Below are 19,601 nucleotides of genomic sequence, written 5' to 3'. Positions count from 1 at the left end.
GGATTTTTTTAAAGGGCTTATGGCACCCTCAAGTGCCTACTTTGTAAATGTTCAGGAGTGCAAGGGCAAAAAAACCATGCATTTCACCTAACTTTGCAATAAGCCTAATGTTAAACGTGCACAATTCCGGTTGTTKCCATCGCATAGTCAAGACGATACATAAATCGTTTTGGGTAATATAATAGGGGAATAAAGCGGGCCGACAAATCGCATTGTAATCGCAAAGAAGAAAATGCACTTCGGAAAAATCGCGTATAAAAGTGGAACAATGAAGAGAGGAAACTCGGACGGAAAATACTGGCGGGCCTTTTYTGCCTAAATCAATTGGCAGGCAGCGGAATTTAATACCGATCGGAAATCCCATAATTGTAAAGCAGACGGTCGGGACTAAAAGCCGTAYAATACTTTTTTTCTGGGGCGATGCTCCTTTTGTTTAGCCTCGGGCTAGATGAAATGATATCGGCTTTTATAAAGCTACGACAGCTATTTRAGTTTTTTTTTCAGGGGGCAAAGCTAACCAGGGAAATGGGGCAGAAGGAAGAAAGCCGTGTGCATAATGCTGGAGAATGAAATACTGCGAACCGATTTGTTTCAATAATAATGTAACAAGCGGATATTTTCTCTCTTAGACAATTTTAAGCAGGCAATTACCGATAAATTTCTCATATCGTGGCGGAAAATAATCACTTAAAAAGCTAGGACTGGGGGGGAAGAACGAAGCGAGGAAGTGAGGAAAAAATGTGTAAGGACAAGTTGTAACAGGTTTATTTTTAAAACAACGACCACCCGTGGTTGTAATTGATCCAGTCTAATAACACGGCATCGATGTGATAGCCACAGCTGCCGTCAGTAACCGATGATTGATTGCTATCTAATTATATTACATGGCTGACGACTGACAAGCATGTGTGAGTGCATTTTGTTAAAATTGATGCGATCCTGAGGCCGAAAAGGTTCCTAAATTGAAACTTGCTTGGCGACCTTAAGAACTGATTGCTTCCTGATAACATCAATAATTTTTTTATAGCTTTTTCTAAGAGTTAGCGTGTCAAATTTAAGCCGATGTTTGCTTTGTTCATCTGAACAAAAAGCCTACAGGTACCACACTTAAACAGAGATAAATCAACAATTTGTTTTATCATTGACATCAACAAGGCTTTTGAGAGTGCAAATGCTACTCTGGAAACTGATACAGCGATTTTTCCATTATTAGGTCGTTCTCGATAGGAATTTAGTCCGGACACTTCACTAGCCCTCGCTTAAACATTGTGTTCGGTCAAAAATTGTAGTTTTTTGATGCTAGTTCGGATTTGAAGCGCTTGATGGGTTTGTCAATGAGTTCTTTGCATTGGTCGCATCATTTCAGTGAAAATAATGGAGAAAGTGAGGCTTTTCCAGAGACTTGATATTTTTGAAGAATTCGCCCTCTTAGAAATTTTCGAACAAGATTGAAAATTTCAAGTGCGTTTTTTTTAGCTTATTAGATTCTTTCCAACCTAAGAAACTCCCAATATAAATAAATAAAATGTCGGAGGTATATTTAGAAAGATATCGGCGGTTAAAAATTGTGACCGCTCAAAAACTACTTAAATTGGACCGAAATTTTCCATTATTTCTGATCTGAGAATTCCAGCGTGTTTTTTCATGAGCTCTTTGCATTCTTCGCTTCCTTCTGGAGGAATTCACGTAGAATTTGAGGCATTTTGAGAGACAATATTTTTGAAAAAATCGACCTCCACCCCTTTCGAAATTTTCCCATAAAAAAAAATGTTCACACTTGTGTTTTTTTGAGCTCATTTTTATTGTGGGATTGTTTCCCACTCGAGAAGCGTCCCAATGTACATTGGAAAAGTTTCAAGTCCTTATTAAGGAAGATATGGTCGATTAAAGATCGCAACCGCTCAAAAACCACTCGAAATGGAGTTTCGAAAGGCTGGATGGAGCCTTATGAAATTTTCGATCAAAAATCTAAATTATGCGTGTCTTTGAGCTCGTTTGATTGGTGACGGCACAAGAAGCACTCCAATTTAAAATCTATGAAATTTCGAGTTTAAAATAAATACGGAATCGTCGTATACACATCATGACGGCACAAAAACCGCTCAAAATTGTTCGAAAATGTCGATTATTTTGACTCTGAAAATTTTAGCGTGTTTTTTTTCATGATATTTCCATGAGCATTCCTCACCGATTTATGGTGGAGAATTTGAGGCTGTTGAGAGACTTTATATTTTTTGAGAAAATCGATTTGGACCCCTTTCAAATTTTCGATCAAAAATAAAAAAAATCCAGGCGTGGTTTTTGAGTCCATTCGATTGTTTCCGGCTCAAGAAGATCTCAATGTAAAGTTTCGAGTCTGTTTTAAGAAAGATATGGTCGATTAAAGATCGTTACCGCTCAAAAACCACTCAAAATGGATCCAAAGTGTCGATCATTTCGATTCTGATGATTTTAGCGTGTTTTATCATGAGATCTTTGCATCCGTCGCTTTCTTTTGATGAAAATGATGTTGAATTCGAGACATTTTGATAGACTTGATATTTTTTGACAAAATCGACCTCGACCCTTATGAAATGTTCGATCAAAAATCAAAATTTCACAAGCGTGTTTTTTCAGTTCATTCGATTGTTTCCGACTCAAGAAGCTCCCCGATGTACATTGGCCAAGTTTCGAGTCTTTATTAAGGAAGATATGGTCGATTAAAGATCGTCACCTCTCAAGAACGACTCAAACTGACTCTGGAAGATTTTAGCGTGTTTTTTTCATGAGGTCGTTGAATTCCTCATTTATGTCTGTTGAAAATAATGCAGAACTTGAGACATTATGGCAGACTTGATATTTTTTGAAAAATCGACCTCCACCTTATGAAATTTTTGTTCAAAAATTATAATTTCACATGCATGTTTTTTTAGCTTATTGGATTACTTACAACCTGAGAAACTCGCCAATACAAATATATGAAGATTTTGGGTCTATATTAAGAAAGCTATCGTCGCTTAAAGGTTGCGACCGCTCAAAAACCACTCGAAATGGAGTTTCGAAAGGCTGGATGGACTGAAAACTGGACTGAAAAAGTCGATTATTTCAGCGCTGAAAATTCCCGCTTGTTTTTTCATGAGCTATTTACATTCCCCTATTATTTCTGGTGAAAATGATGCAGAATTTGAAAATTTTACAAGCGTGTTTTTTGAGCTCACTCGATTGTGTGCCATCAAAAAAGCTGCCAAATATACATTTTTTTAGTTTTCGAGTTCATATACAGAAATATATTGCCGGTTAAAGATCGTGGCCGCTTAAAAACCACTCAACATGGACCGAAAATGTTAATTATTTCCTATCTAAAAATTTTTACGTGGTTTTTAAACAGCTCTTTGCATTCTTCGCTTCCTTGCAATGAAAATAGTAAAACTTTCTTGAAGCCAGTCTTTCCGAAACAACAAAGTCCAAACAAACAAAGTCAATAGGACTAAAAATTGATGTTGATGTGAAACGCGAAACAAAATCAATGAAATCGTACGAAACCCGTTACTCAAGAGCTTCTGAGCATGCACACATAGTCAAGTTGGCCTACAATAAAGCAGATATAGGTAAATAATCGAGTTTCCTCCCAAGATATAAAACAAGAACCCATTTATAGTTCCTTTTCATTGCACTATCGTCATTCTAAAGTACCGTTCGTAGGCTGATAGCAAGTCCTGGATGCTTACACGGCGCTTAAACCGTAAGAATTTCACAACTCTTTTATTCGCCATATAGCCTATTAAAATGTGAATGTTAGCTAGTTTGAACATTTTTATTATACCGTAAAATGTGTGCCGCTAGAATAACCTTTTACCGTGTTTTTTTGCCGAAAATAAAATGATATTTTATTCAGCTTTTAATAAGGCTGGTCGTTAGCTTGGCCTGGAGGTTTTTACAGGTTTTGTATAAACGTAGAAATGTGATGACGATAATATAAGTTCCATACTGAATGATCGTAAATGAAGCCACTTAAGGGGCTTTTTAGGCTTGGTAAAACATAATAATTTCTAAAAGAAACCTGGCTATATTGACAACAACTTAAATTGCAATTTGCTGAACAAGCCTTAAAGCAGGGAAATGCTGTCGCTTACAGTTTTTCCCACAAACTAAAACAATAATTTCCTTTCAAATGCGCCATTTAATTGCCTTAACAGGATCACTGCACTTGAAGGCAAAATTAAAATTGGTTTATATTAAAAAGAAAAGATGCCAGTAGGCAAGCGAAGCAAGATTTAATTTCGTTAGGAAAAATAATAATAAGAATTAGGCTGATGTTTTATCAAGAAAAAACAAGGCGCAAATGTTTGGAAGAGCAAACAAATGCCGAAAATTTAATTTCGCTCAATGAAAAAAAAATCGTTGTTTCAACACGACTGCATAATTTTGCTAAATGGATTTAGCAAGAGAATGTAGGGCGTTTGCCGACTAAACGAATATGGATAGTCAGCAATAAAGGATATTGTATTCTTTGTGAAGCTTCAAAAGGAAATGTGAAAAGTCGTTTCATAAACTGCATAATAATTTAATGAATTGAACTAAAGCAGTGGATGACTTCCGATTGCCAAACAACAAAGAGTAAAGAATTAAAAGGAAATCAGAAGATAATAAAAATAATTGACAATAAAACTCGCCTCCCTGAAACTGGCTTTGCGTGAATTTTGAAATTGCAAATAAAATCCCCTGCATTTGAAAATCAAGCTATAAATTTCTTATGACAGGTAGCGTGGTTTAATGTTTCATTTACGTGTGTAACTTAGTCATAAGATTGAGCCAGCTGGTCGGTTTCCTCATAAAAGTTGGCAGCACACGTGTTGCCATTTTCTGTACCCAAATTAAACACAACAATGTTCTCGGTGAAAAATGCGACAGTTTGAAAATAAACCGAAAACTTAGCGAACACCAGCATTTATGTCATTCACCTAATCTATTGTGAGCGATTTGAAAAGTGTAGATAGTTAATTTGACGTCCAGAATAAACTATTAAGTTCGTTTTCGAGCCAATAATAATCGGTGTTTCAACGGGCTTTCTTGAAGTGGATTTAATTCGCATTGATTAATTCTTTGTTGCCACGTTACTTTATTTACGGTCGCAATATAAAATTAATTTAATAGGATAAAGCCGCCATAATTTACAGCACTTATTTTTGAAAATCGAGGTGAAAACACATTAAATATAATTTTTTTGAAACTCGTTAAGTCAACTTGAATATCTTTATTTTAATCATGCAGTTTTTACATTGATTATACCGAAGTTCACGGTTTATTGCCTTATTTTCAGTATTTCTGATTATTTTATTTATTCTTGAGGTATTAAAGTTTTAAGTTTAAGTTTTGTGCTAATTTTCTAACATTCAAATTATTTTGGTTGTACCCTTAAATGAGGAATCATCTGCTGCATGTTTTCGGCAATTTAATGCTTCTTAAACCATTTCAACTGATTTTAAATTGTACTTTATTTGTGCGCATCAATACGCTCTTAGCATGATTTTGCGTTTTCCAAATTTGCCTGCAAATTCCATATAATCCACTTGACTCCACATTGTACATTGTCGGCCGGTTTCCAATGTTCCAGCTGCATAATTGTTACCCGACCGGATTGCCGGATATTCGGATTAAATCCTCTTTTTTTTCATTTGATTCGACATGCCGAAAAATTAATCTTTCGAATCAAAACCATAGCAAATAAAAAAAGGGGTTGTAAAGTCGGGCTGAGCCCTTCGAGCACGCCACTGGTCGGGGTGCAAATATATTTTACGTTGATTTTATCAAGAGCTTTATTGTGTTTAAGTATGCGAATCCATGCAAGGAAATACGCTATAGATCCGTTCTTTCTGTTTATTTTTGCGTTTCGGGTCGAAGGCAAATCATTTTTTACACAACCGAATCAGATAGTATTAAAAGAGAATTGTTCATTCCTGTTGAAAATCTCTTTTCCTTAGTTGAAAAACAGTCGCAATAATGAAAAACCCACACAGCAAAGTACATTTAATATATCAATTCAGCGAAGACTCTCATTTAATCGTGAGATGACTAGGGCCACTTTGAGCAAAAAAAATGGATTGTTGGCGTTTTTACTTTTGGCCATTGCAAGTGACATTCTAAAGAGTCATAAATCCAGCGCCAAGTAACTGAACTCACACCGAAGCAATAAAAATCTTTAAACCTTGCGAAAAATAAATAAAACATTTTCGGGCCATTTTGTATGAACGTCTGTTAGTAAAGAGGATTATCCGCGGAAAATCCGTAGCGGAACATCGGCAAGCTTGAGGTTTTATTTCCTCAAAGGTGAAAGATGTAAAGCCGCTTGTTTTGCGAAACTTTGCCAAGAATAACGTTCGGAACCTTCGACGTTATTATCTGCGGTTTAGGAAACGTTTTCGAAAATATCCCGCGTTTTATTAACAAGAATTTTGTTTAATCAAACAGGGGATCGTTTGGTTTTTGGGCAAATCAGGGGCCATTTGATATACTTTTTCGACTTCGGCAGATTTACTTTTGGGGAGTGTCAGTTCTAGCTGCGTTTGTTCGCGACACTTTAGTTTCCTTAACTTGATGTCAGGATGTGTTTTCAATCCAACTAGAATTAACTTTTAGTGGAGTATTTTTTACTTGAGGATTGAAGTGACCCAAAAGCTTTCCGGGCCGATTGGAAAGTTTAAAAAACCATCAGTTCTCGCGCTCGATTACAATGCATTCCATTCGTGGATGCAATTGCAGACCTCAGATACGCAATTCAGTAGACTGATGCATAATGTATAGGGTGTACAGGTATGCAGGAATTCAAAGCTCCTATTGATATCAAGGAAATACGTTGGGAATGCTGCGAATTCTCAAATGGGGATACCTGAACAGAGAGCGTTTAGCTCGAAGTTACGCAACCCGAAAGCGATTAATAACATTTTTCCAATGCTCATTTCGTGCCTGCAACATCAATAAATCATAGAAATATTCCAGCGTTCCATTGATCTGGAATTGTATTAGTTTATACAGCGTAAGCGTAAAAGTTCGCTCAGTCATTAGATTCTAACAGATATTTCTCATAAACCAGTCAAAGTCGACTTTTGTTTGACTTTTATTGGTGGTTATAGTTTGGTTCATAAGTAGTCAAAGTTTCGATTTTGAGCCATCATCAGGATATTTTCCAGATTTTTTACGTTTGCGGTTGATTTTGCAGGCCGGAGTTTGGCATTTATTTCTTCAGGAACTAATGAAGTGATAAAGTTGGTTTCGTATGCATTTTGTAGAGCCAAGTCTGATGTATAAGTTTCAAAAGTTTCAATTTTTAGTGATCATTAGAGAACTTTTAAGAATTTTTCAAATTTCCACGTGATTTTCTGGTATTTTCAAGCAGGTTAGACATTCATTTGCTCAGCAACTTGCAAACGTTAGACAGTCAGTTTTGTATCACGTTTGCAGGCCAAGGTCTGCTCTATAAGTGAGAAACGTTTAGATTTTCAAGCAGCTTCAATCAATTTTCGGGATATATTTCTAATTTTGTTGGTATTTTGCGCTTGTTTATGCAGAGCAGAGTTTCATAATTATTTCCTTAGAAACTAGTCAAGTCTAGGATTGATTTTTGTATGGAATTCATTGGCCATAGTCTCTCTCGAAGGTAGTGAAAGTTTCAATTTTGACTGATCATCAGACTATTTTCAAGACTTTTTAAATTTGCGACATAATTTTATAGTCGCTCTTGCAGGCTGAATTAGGTGTTTATTTATTCAAGAATTAACGAAGCGAGAAAGTCGTTGTTTTGTGTGCATTTTGTAGAACGAAGTGCGTTGTTTAAGTTTAAAAACTTTAAATTTTTAGCCATCATTGAGTAATTTTCAAGAACTCAAATTTTCATGTCTGTTCGCGGATTTTTAGGCAAGTCGTCGTTAGACATTTATCTGTTCAGAAACTTGCAATGTTAAGAGTCAGTTTTTAGCACATTGGTAAGTTTGAGCAGGTGTACGTAGAAAACCTTTCAAACTCGACTTATATTCAGGAAACTTTCAGGATTTTTTTCCAGAATTTTGCTCTTATTTGTGCAGGTTTGTGCAGCGCAGATTGAAGTTTCACGCATTTTCGTGGTATTTTTTGGAGTATTATCAGTTCTATATGTGAAAAAAGTTTTGAAATTGAGTCAATGTCAGGCCAGGTTTAGAATTGACTTTCTCAGACACACTAGTTAAGTTAGATATTCATTTTTGGGTGTATTTTGTAGGGCAAGTGCGTCCTATTTATGGAAGAAAGTTTCGATTTGGAGCCATGATCAGGCTCTTTTCATGAATTGTTGAAATATACGATCGTATTTAGTGATTATTTTTGTAGGACCAAATTTGACATTTATTTTCACAAAATCTGGAAAAGTTGGATAGTTGCATTTGCATGCAGTTTGTAGGACAAGGTGTGCTCTATAACTGGAAAATGTTTCAATTTTTACTCAACCGCAACGGTTTTTTTATGAAATTGTTTAGAATTTGGTTTGTTTTCTGCCTCTGTTCATGAAGGATGCTCGTTCGCAGTCTTAAAAACTAAGTCAGTTTGCGATTGAATTTTGTATAAAACTTTTTGGGGTATAGTCCGTTTAATAAGTGACCAAAGTTTCGATTTTCAGTCATGGTCAGGCAATTTTTGAGAGCGTTTCTTTTATCCGATTATCCTCTGCTAGAAAGCGTAATTTTTCGAGCAAATTATCGATAAATTCAACGCATCTTTTTAATTCTTTTCGCTTTTTTTTCTCATTTTTACTTCTAATTATTTGAGTTAATTTTCATTTTTTCTATACACCGGGCAAACCTGTTGGAAACGTACGTATCTCTCGAGTAACGTGCATGTAAAGTGGAGATATCCGTATAAAAATCCCACCTGGAGTAGCACCAACTTTCCCAGTAAACAACTTTAATGCACGGAACATATTAACTTTTCTCGGAAGTTGCGTTTTGAAGTTGTGGCACTGACAAAAATTTACGCGATGGCCCAAATTTATTGCCTAGTAATTCTTGAGCCTTTTGTTTATGAAATGGCTGCAAGCCCATGAATCTTAGTGTTAGGAAAAAGGGAAACTAGTCAGCGGCGGGTCATCACAAATTTCTCAAAGTAAACGCTTCAAAACCGAATAATCGCTCACTTTAGGAAAATCAAAGCCGGTTTGTTTTAGAAAAATTAGGGTCCCAGCCACTGACCCTTAAGTTTGTCCGTTGAAAAAGCGGGAGCATACTTTTGTGAGCTGTGACCCAAAACCGCACCTAAATCTTTTCGGTTAATTGATTAAAAAAGTACTGCGAACGGTTTACGTTAAAAATTAACGCGATTTCGTGGGATTTAACTGGGAGAATCATGGGTCTTTTCCATTTTTGATGACGAGTGTCGAACTAAATATACTGTTTGAATCCGGTTGTTTTCCCACCTTTGGAAATAATTTTGTTCGAGCCGTTACACAGCTTTTCCATTTAGGCAAATTGGTTTCTGATAATTTGATAGGGAACATTTCAATATCTAAAAGCGTTGATATAAATTTTTAATTTTTTACCATTACGGATGATTACTTTTATTTTTGTTACTGTTACTGAAAATGTATTAATTAATTATTAAGTTATGAGAGCTAAAGCCCCGAATGGCATTGGGTTGATTGGGTTGATTATTTCGAATGGAGATGATTGATTGAACCTTGGAACTATCACAAGTTTTATTTGGCGTGTAAAATGTAATTTTAAAATTGAGGAATTTTCTCAAACAAACTTTTGGATTTTTTGGAATCTCCCGATTTAGGACTATATGAATTTTAAAATTGGCGCCCCGACCGTTACAAAGTAATGGAATGCCGCCCTCGAAGCGTAACATGTGGAATTCAGTCGGCGACAGCGACATTATTGCTGCAAAATCTCCATATATAGCAAATTTTCCATGATAACTCGTGCAAAGCGGTTTCCGGTCTTTCGATTATGCGTCTAATGATTTTTTCATTGCAATTTTCCGACAGGATTTGTAATTTTTCGAAGAATACCCGCTGTCGTGGCAAATTAGATGGTTTGGATCATGTTTCTACATCGGACACTTTAGCTGCAGGAAATTTTTGTCAGAAAATGGCTCACACATGAAGGGTTTCATGGCCGGTCAAAAGCTCGGTTGGAAAGTTTTTCGGGCAAGGCGAAACTGATGGTTTTTAATCGAGTGTAATCGGCAAGAATCAAAAACATATTTGAAAAAATCCTGATGATGACTCTAATTCGAAGCTTTTGCTGCTTATAAAACGAATGCCCCAAAAACTGTAGAAAAGTCATCCCCTAACTTGACTAGTTTATGATGAAATAACTACGAAATTGTGCAAAATTCATAAAAATTATGAAAACTCTCTCAGAATCAGTTAAAGTCGAAACATTTTTCGATTATAAAACACACCTTGACCGTATGGAATTTACACAAAGATGACTTTCCAACTTTCCCGGATATTGAGAAAATAAATGCCAAACTTAGTCCTGCCTGAATTTTATCGAAAATTTAAAACGATTTTTAAAATAGAGCGATGATCACTCAAAATCAAAGCCATTGGTGCATATAGAGCGTATTTTGCTGTACGAAATACTCCAAAACCTTCAGTTTCTCTGGTTTTTGAGAGAATAAATGCCAAACTTCGACCGGTAAAAACAACCACACCAATTTATTGAAAACTGAAAAAATCTGAAAAATGGCCCGATCATGACTTAAAATCGAAAGTTTTTCACAGATAGAACGGGCGTTGTCTTACAAAATACACTCAAATCTTAATCTTTAGTGATTTCGGGGAAAATAAATGCGAAACTTGCATGGACAACGATGAAATTCGCTTGGAAATTAAAAAATTTTTGTCAATAGCCTGATGATGGTCAATAAAATACATACAAAAGTCAGCAGTTTGTCGGGTTTCTGAAGAAATAACCATTAACTTCGACCTGCATAAACAAGCGCGAAATACATGCAAAATTTTGAGAAATTACATATTTGAAAACTTTTCCAGTTATTGAACAGACGTGGCCGTATAAATGTGATACAAAAGTGTCTCTCTTATTTTGCAAGTTCCTCAGCATAATATCTGCCAAAATCCATTAAAGAGTTTTTTAAAATTTGCCTGATGATGATTTAAATTGATTTTAATTAATTTAAGTCGTCATTCATCATCAGCTATTTTCATCATCTTACGAAATTTGTTTCCCAAAAATTGGCAGTATGTAGTTATCACCGGAGTGAGTGGGTGCAGGCCTTAAGAATATAATACTGTGTTTTATTACAAGCATACTAATTGGTAAAAATTGTTTTTCATTCGGCTATAAATAAATGTTTCCTACTTTTATTGTTGTCGCTCAGAATTCGGTTAATATTTAATTGGATTTCTCCATCTAATCCCCAATTATATATTGGTAAACACAAGCGATTATTCCGCAATTCAGCCGAAAACAAAATCCTGACACATCGACATTGCAATTTATTTATAATATCCTATTTGGTTGGTTCATAGTAATTGCAAACGGCCGTATATCATCGATTTGTTGTGCATGTGTGTAGCTTTTTATTTAGCTCCACATCGAGTTGAAATAAATTTAAATGACAGAAACGACCGCACACACATGACATCTACATAAAATTTGCAATATTTCATTTCGCCGCTACAATTGGGTTACATATCAGATATGATGCATTCAACCCGTATTAATAGACTCGGTATCCGGAATAACAAAAATTAACGAGTAAATTAAAATGCCACATCCAATCCCCGTGCTGTGAGTAATTTAAATATTTATTGTTCCCAATTTTGGCGGACTCATCTGCACTAGTGAAAACAGTTAAATTTATCAATCTTTCATTAATCATTGCATGAAAATGGAACCTAATCGCCGAACGAAATGTTTAAACTAAACGAGTTTTCTATGGTTGTTTTTCTTTCTGTTGCAGGCAAACAACGAAAATGAAAATGAGCAAAGTGGGAAACCAAACAAATTCACAAGATCCGCAGGCCGTTAATTCGCGCGTATTTGTCGGTAACTTGAATACGTTCCAGTGTTCCAAAACGGACGTTGAAAGGATGTTTCAGAGATATGGCAGACTTGCTGGTAAGTTTTCTACACATTTCTTGTATTGTTTATGTATTTTACCATTCGGCGCTTTCTTCTTGGTTTGTCGGGTCAATTTTCTGTATATCTTGAGGAGAAAGCCAGAAAATGATCAAGAAATCACTCACGCTAAACAGACTTGACTGCATGGCAATTTAACAATTTAATAATAAGAAATGCCGTTGGAAACAGTTTTTGACAAACTTGCTAAATTCAGTTCGATTTTCGCAGTTGTATTTGCACCACAAAGTGCTTTAATTTCGGTACTGAGAAGCTAACGAACGGACGTAATCAGTACTTTTTACCTGCATTTTCTAGGGCAATATCATCATCTGATAATTTTTAAGAATTTTTGAGACTTTTTGGTCGCATTTTGTATACCAAAGATTTTGCATAAACAAACTTATATTTTGACTAGTCAGCAGGCACTTTTGGAAAATTGTGTTTGGTGTACGAGGTTGTTTTCTAAGGTCTGAGTTTGACTTTTTTATTCAGAGAATCATGAAGGTCGTTTGGTTTGAATTTAGTGGGGCAAAGTCTGCTCTGTAACTGGTAAACGCTTAGTTTTTCCCCATCATCAGGACATTTTCACTATTTTTTCAAAACTGCATGTGATTTTCGCGGATATTTAAACAGGTCGTAATTTGACATTTAATTCCTCAGGAACTTGCAACGTAAGAGAGTCATTTTCCTATCAGATTTTTAGCGCAGGATCGCCTAACAGGTAGAAAATGTTTCGATTTTTAATCGCCTTCAAGGAATTTTTGAGAATTTTTTAAGTGTTGTAAGTATTTTATTGCTGGTTTTTGTAGGTTTTCTGTTATTTTTTAGGGGATAGTTTGTTTTTGGAGCGACAAAAGTTTCTGTTTTGAGTCATCATCAGTTTGTTTTCACGAGTTTTCAAATTTGAGATAGAATTTGTTTTTTGGAAAACTTGGACATTTACTTTCTCAATACTTAAAAAGCTGTAGCGCAAGCTTTGTATGCATTTCATAGGGCCCATTGTCTTCTATAAGTGGACAACTTTTCGATTGCGGCTCATCCACAGGAAATTTACGTAACTTTTTTGCAACCTTGTTTGTATTATGCGCTTGTTTATGCAGGCCTAACTTTCTAGTTAAGATGTGGATTCACTTTTGTATGAATTCTGTCGGGTCTTTGGGCGTCTATTTTATACGTGGTTAAAGTTTCCATTTTGAAGTATTCTTTATCTGTTCAATTCACAATTTTTTTCATAATTCACAAATGTATGATACCCATTATTTTAATGTTCAATCATAGAAGCGAGATGATGATTTTTGCGGCATGTTTTTGCCTTAGAGAACTCAAGACCAAAAAAACCGAAATATAGTTGAGTCTGTGTGCTGATTTGGTGATTGGGCCAACGTTATGTAACATTGCCGATAAATGGTCCATTAAAAAACGTGATTTTCTCATATCTGACTACTTCACTCGGTTGTTGTTTCCCGTCAGTGTGATATTCAAATTTCGGTGTTTCGATCGCTAATTGAAGCGCAAAAATACGCCCTGATTGATGCGAACTAATGTTTCATTGCTTGCCGAACGCAGTGGCCTTATCAGTGGCCATTCTGGCCCGACCAACTTGCGAAATAAAGAAAATGTGTACGTAAATTTGAATATGTTTCCCAGTTTAGCGACGGGAATTTCAGCATGCAAACGAGCACGGAGGAGTCATTTTATTGCCGACAAGCAAGACGTTACAGTCGTTACGAGGCGCCCGTATTGACTGCTAACAGATTGAGAATTGATAAAAAATGTTCATTGAAACAAGATTTATGTGTCTATCCAATGGACTGGCTTTGCTCACTTTGAATTCCAATTTTCTTTTCATGTCTTTGTCTTTTCAGTCCATGTTATTGAGTAGTTGATGAGGAGGAGTGGAATCTGGAGTTGTAAATACTCAACAGTTTCATTGAAAACAACAAATTAATTGAGCAACTTTAGCAGCCTTTATTAAATGCCCCCACTAGAACAGAGAAGCGCTCTGCGTAGGTGGAAATTGGAATCACCATTAAATTTTTAAGAAAAGAGAAAAATCTTCGTTTTTTGATCTGGAAATTTGAAAAAATGTCCTGAAGTTTTTTCTGGTTTTGGTGAAACTCATAGCGGGCGAGAATGGCGATATTCTGAGGCCATTTCAACTGAAAATTATTTTGCCTTATTTAAAAGAACTTAGTATTTTATGTGCAAAACTGTTTGCAGCTTAAGGGCTTTGCTCCCGCCGCCTGTAGAAGATCTCATTTTTGCCTCTAGATCAAAATGTTTTTTTTGCGAAACATTTGGATATTTTTGGGACTGTAATTTGTTGAGATGACACGTCCTGTAAAGGCAAATTTTGGAAATCTCGCATTTGATTTTTCTAGATTTTGTTAGACGCAAAATTCGAAAGTAGAGGTTTCCCGGAATTTTCAATATTTCATGCATAGCTTTGAAAAACGTGACTTTTGCTAAAATGCCTGGGCTGTCTTCACCCACTGGATGTTTTACCAAAATTTCCCCCGGGATGATTTTTGCAAAAAATGGTCAAAAATTGCTCTCCAAAAATCTCAATTTGTCTGAAACTAGAAACGATGAGCAAGTTCTAGTCACCCATTGAACAGAAAAAATCAACGGTTACAGAAAATGTGCTTATCACTTTTTCTCTAAAATGTAAGCGAGCTACTGAATGTTTTTGGTTTTTCTCCGATTTTTTAGGAAAAATGCGAAATTTCGCCATTTTCGACAGGTCGATTTTTTGTCATATTTTTACTCGGTAGACCTTGGGATCAAAATATTCAACATCGCTTGAAGTGAGGCGAAAGTTTCGATAAAACGCCATATTCAGACTGGAAACATTTTATGTGGAAAATGTGTACACTTTATAATTTAATTATATTTTAAATACGTACATTGAATGATGATTGATTTAAACTGAAACTGCGATAAAAACTGCGCGGTTCGATAATTTTCCAGTGATTGCGTACGCAGCTGAGGTTTAATCCGTGGCCCGCTGGAAGCCCTGATTTCAACCCAATGGATTTCTGTTTTGTGAGTAAAATTAATAAAAAATCAGTTTATAGCATAAAATGATTATGAGATGGAATTTTTGGGTTTTTGGTTGCCACAATAGAATATTTTAAAGAAATACTAAACAAAAATATTTAGGTAAAATGCGATCACTTGCCACTTGGATTGAAACACACATATACTTAATATCCATTATAGAGATTCGCATAAGATTTGTCGAAAAACGGTTCGTGCAATCCATTTTGCCGACTTAAGTGGCTTTATATACTTCGATTGGAAACCAACTGGATTGACTTGGAACATCAATCAAAGCCACCAAATGCAATAAGCGGAAAAGCAATAAAAATGGAATTCCGTTTTTTCGCTGATTGCTACGTAACGCAATTCTTCGACTAAGATCTAATGAAGTGTCTTATCAATGTCGTTCAGCGTTTCTCCGAGCCTCCTAATTTTATTTTCTTCCCAGTGGATTGGCAATAAATCAACTTACGTACATTTTCTCTCTGTTTTTATGGATGAGCGACTCTGTTCGAAACCGATCCGATAATAACTACGAAGTCTGCTCAATTGTGCCCAATTTAAGTGCAGTTCCAACTTGAAACAGACCTAGCGGACAGCGCAAAACGAGTACATGTAATTTTTTTTTTGGTTTATTGCCGTTTTATGACGGCAAACATTTAATATCGCTGAAGAAATGCTTCTGCGATTAATCTTGAAGTTCATTCTTCAGAGTCGCTGGCGGGAAAGTGCAATATGTTGTTCTTAATATATCAACCTTCAATCTTAATAATCTTGGAAGTTCTAATGGGAACTTGCGCCGCCTGTTTCTGACTTGGCTGCGCGCTGGAAAGCTGGCATCGTCAATTATTGCATACACTTGTTCGTGCCTGATTAATTAAAAGACCATCACAAACATGGTCTTGCCCTAACAAGGAAAAATCCACCTGGGAAACTTTCTGCAGCTTTCAGAAACTTTGCGCCTTTTATTAGTTCACGTACGGCCAACAGTGCATAACTAAGAATGGTGTTACGGTAATTAAAATAACTTATAACCAAGTGAAAACTTTGATTACAACCGTACTGCGAGCGAGAAGTTACTTTTACTTGCTTGCAAATTCAGTCAGTCGGATTAGGGGATAAATTATTTATACCGGAGCGATTTAATATTTGGAATCCTACAAGCGAACATCAGTTTGCATCTCGTTACCGGATAGAGACCCAATTTGATTAGTATTGTAACGTTGTAACGGTCTACAGAGTGAGGCACTCAAGTGAGGGGTGTGAATCATAACGTTGATACCAACAAAAAATCCTAAATTCTACTGATTGATACTTCTTCGGTTACTTCCATGAACATTTCAGCCGCTCGTAGCTTGTAAAAATTGTCTGGATATTTTACTCGAATTTCATATGGCTCTAACTCGATTGAGCACGCCACTAGGGAGCTCACTCGCGATTCTCGGCTTAACACTCAATTTCTCGCTTCCAACGCTGTCTGCAAGATTTCGGCCAGATTAAGTGCCGAAACCGCGTTGTTTTAAATAAATCCTGATGTCAAAACAAACAGTTCGCTTCAACCGCATTCTAAAAAAGTTGCTCCAATTAGGGAACTATCGGGCAAAGTTCTTGCTCAATATCAGACTTATAATCCGCCAAGTTGTTCGACCCAAATTCAAAGTTTCTTTGTCGCATCCGATTACTGAACCGTAACTAATCAAGAATCCGAGTTGCGATAGATACTTAATTCGAAGTGAGTATCCCTTCTTGTAGAAAGATGATAAAACACTTCATTGGACTTGATACCTTTTATTTGCTCAGCGTAGTTGTGTTCATAGAGCGGCGTCAATTCGCTATTGAGCCAAATTAACTCCCGCTGAAAATGAGTTTATTTATTGGGGATTTTCACAAATTACTTGATATTAATTAAAACGTTTACCGAGACATTGACGCACTCGATGGGAGGTAATTCCATTACATGCCAAGATTGGATGAGAGCAAGAAATTGAACGTTAAGCAAGCTGAGCTGGTGCGGTCCCTGGTGCGATGGATAAATTGTGTTAGGAAGAGATGAAAGTTCGGTGGATTCTCATATTGCCTAATAAAAATTGGAGATGCTGGATTTTTGATTAATCGCCCAAAAGAATTTTTGAACGTCGCATCTGTACCTACTGCCTAATTTATTATTCTTCTGCTGTCCAGAGGGATTTTTTTGCGCTGTTCATCAAACCACCGTTGTCCGATGTTGGGGCATTTTTCTGACACAAATGTTGTTTTTTGCAGGTATCTCCATGCATAAAGGATATGCTTTCGTCCAGTTCACAAACCCCTTTGATGCGAGAAGCGCCTGTTTAGGAGAAGACGGAAGAACGGTTCTCAGTCAAATTTTAGGTGAGTGATTAGCTTAAAGTACAGAGAAAATCGATTTAAAGCAGGCTAGTTAATCAAAGGAGCGATCGAACAAAATCAGTTATAAGTGTACAAACTGTTCCTTTATGCAGCTGTAGGAGGAACTATTAAGATCCACTTTAGTTGAAATAGTAGAGAAAAATGAAATCGCTGTCGTTAAGAGACAAAAATGAAAACTGTAAAAGATATAATTGGATTGGCGAGGCCTTAGAACGTTGGCTCTCGACTTTTGCCCCTAACTAAGATATATGATTCAATGTAAGTGCAAATGTAATACTCAGGTTTGTATCTCTTCGCCGGCTCACGCGCGAAGCCTTTTATTGGCCGCGTTATGGATTGCCGCTATAATTGGCGCTCTTCTTCGCTCCAGGCTAATGGAGGCGACTGAAAAATTTATCACCTCAACCCACATAGTAATAAAACCGAATTTCGACATTAAATATTAAATGGAGGGCGAGTGGTTGCTTCCCTATTTTATGCCGTTCTAGACGACTATAGCCTGTTTGCACCTTCACAAGATCAGACAGGACGTGTCAACGGTACTTTATACTTAAATAAATGAATGAAAACGTTTGAATAACGATGAATCCAAATATATACAGCGTATGTATATGAATAGACAATACGCTACCGGCTCTGGTATCTGTTAGAGCGTTTCTGGATGTTTAGAAATGTTTCGACTGGAAGTTTCAATACGGGCGCTAAGTTTGCCAGCCGGGCTCTGTTCAAGTGATATAATGGAGAATTCAGTGCAGAGACATTCCAGCAACTTTGGCATATTATTGTTGCACACGTTCGGAACTGGCGTCGGATAGTAAATAAGCGGAATACATTTCCTCGATAAATACATATAAATCCAGAGGTAAGCGGTTAACTAACTGGAAACACTAAATTCGATTCGTTTTGGCAACAAAATTGCTACTGTTGCAATTTCACATAAGCCATTGAGGTGTTTATTTCCTCAAGTTTCTTTGGGTTCTGATGTTGCGCCAGCTTGCATGATCGGCATCTTCAGATCAGTTGAACACAAATGACCCTATTTTGCAATTAGGGACGTAGCTGACATTGGTTTTCTCACTCGCGCACATATGATTCTATGAGTGATGCCAGTTAGCCGGCGTGTAGCTACGTGCACACTTGATACCTTTATGGCTTCAAATATTTCCGTTTAGAACGAGGCACGCTTTAATCGCACTGAGTTTAAAAAACCATTGATTCCTTGTTTAAATATGGGATTTGAGTTTAACCTTGATTGTTCAAGTTGTAGCTCCAAAAGTGGTTCCTTCAACTTTTTCTGAACATCGTCATTTGTGGAGAAGCAGGTTCTCAGGAAAGTCTCGTAATCTTTTCCAATTTTTCCAGCGAGAGTCAGTTGAGGTCTCGAAAAACTTTTATTTTAAGCAAAATTTTGCAGATAACTGGCCCCATTTAATAATAATAATTTAACCCGTCATTTTTTTAAATTTTCGCTTTTATTGAAGTTTTACACTCATCCTTACTGAAATCAACAACTGCATCACAAATAATAATATTCCGAAAACGTGGAAAAGTGGTGTAATAATTCCTATACCTAAAAATGGACGAGACGGWACACAAATKGAAAACTACAGACCTATAACATTACTCCCGGTGCTGCGCAAAGTCTTGGAACATATACTAAAACAGAGACTCGAAGAACTGATCGGAAAACATATACCAACCTACCAATTTGGCTTCAAACAATATCACTCGACTATTCATCCGCTATTCATCTTGACCAACAACATACAAACAACTCACCTAAATGACGGAAAGTCGGCATGTCTACTCATGGACATCAACAAGGCTTTTGATAGTGTCTGGCATAGGGGTTTACTATATAAACTATACAAACTTCACACACCACCATATCTACTACACACCATAAAGAACCTACTAGAAAACAGACAACTACAAGTTCGAATTTACAATACACTCTCTTTTTCTTTTTCCCCTGAACAAGGGCTTCCTCAAGGATCCCCGCTCTCACCCTTTCTCTACAGTATATACTGCCATGACATATACAATTACAACTTACCAGACAAAAATCAAATCGAC

General features: G+C 36.4%; 1 protein-coding gene across 3 annotated transcripts in view; it reads left to right on the top strand.

Moving 5' to 3' along the window:
* LOC109544081 (heterogeneous nuclear ribonucleoprotein C-like 3) overlaps nt 1-19,601 on the top strand; it is a 115,305-nt gene that overhangs the window by 39,622 nt on the left and 56,082 nt on the right. For all 3 annotated transcript variants that reach the window (XM_019914114.2, XM_019914117.2, XM_019914115.2), the window contains 2 exons: nt 11,935-12,092; nt 17,400-17,507. In XM_019914114.2, the coding sequence (XP_019769673.2) occupies nt 11,935-12,092; nt 17,400-17,507 (266 nt within the window). The remainder of the gene's footprint in view (nt 1-11,934; nt 12,093-17,399; nt 17,508-19,601) is intronic.

Source organism: Dendroctonus ponderosae, unplaced genomic scaffold (assembly GCF_020466585.1).
Source record: "Dendroctonus ponderosae isolate FM_Combo_2020 unplaced genomic scaffold, Dpon_F_20191213v2 Dpon_F_20191213_4, whole genome shotgun sequence".
Classification (NCBI taxonomy): Eukaryota; Metazoa; Arthropoda; class Insecta; order Coleoptera; family Curculionidae; genus Dendroctonus; species Dendroctonus ponderosae.
The sequence above is the reverse complement of the archived record's forward strand: the minus strand, read 5'-3'. Positions and strand labels throughout refer to the sequence as shown.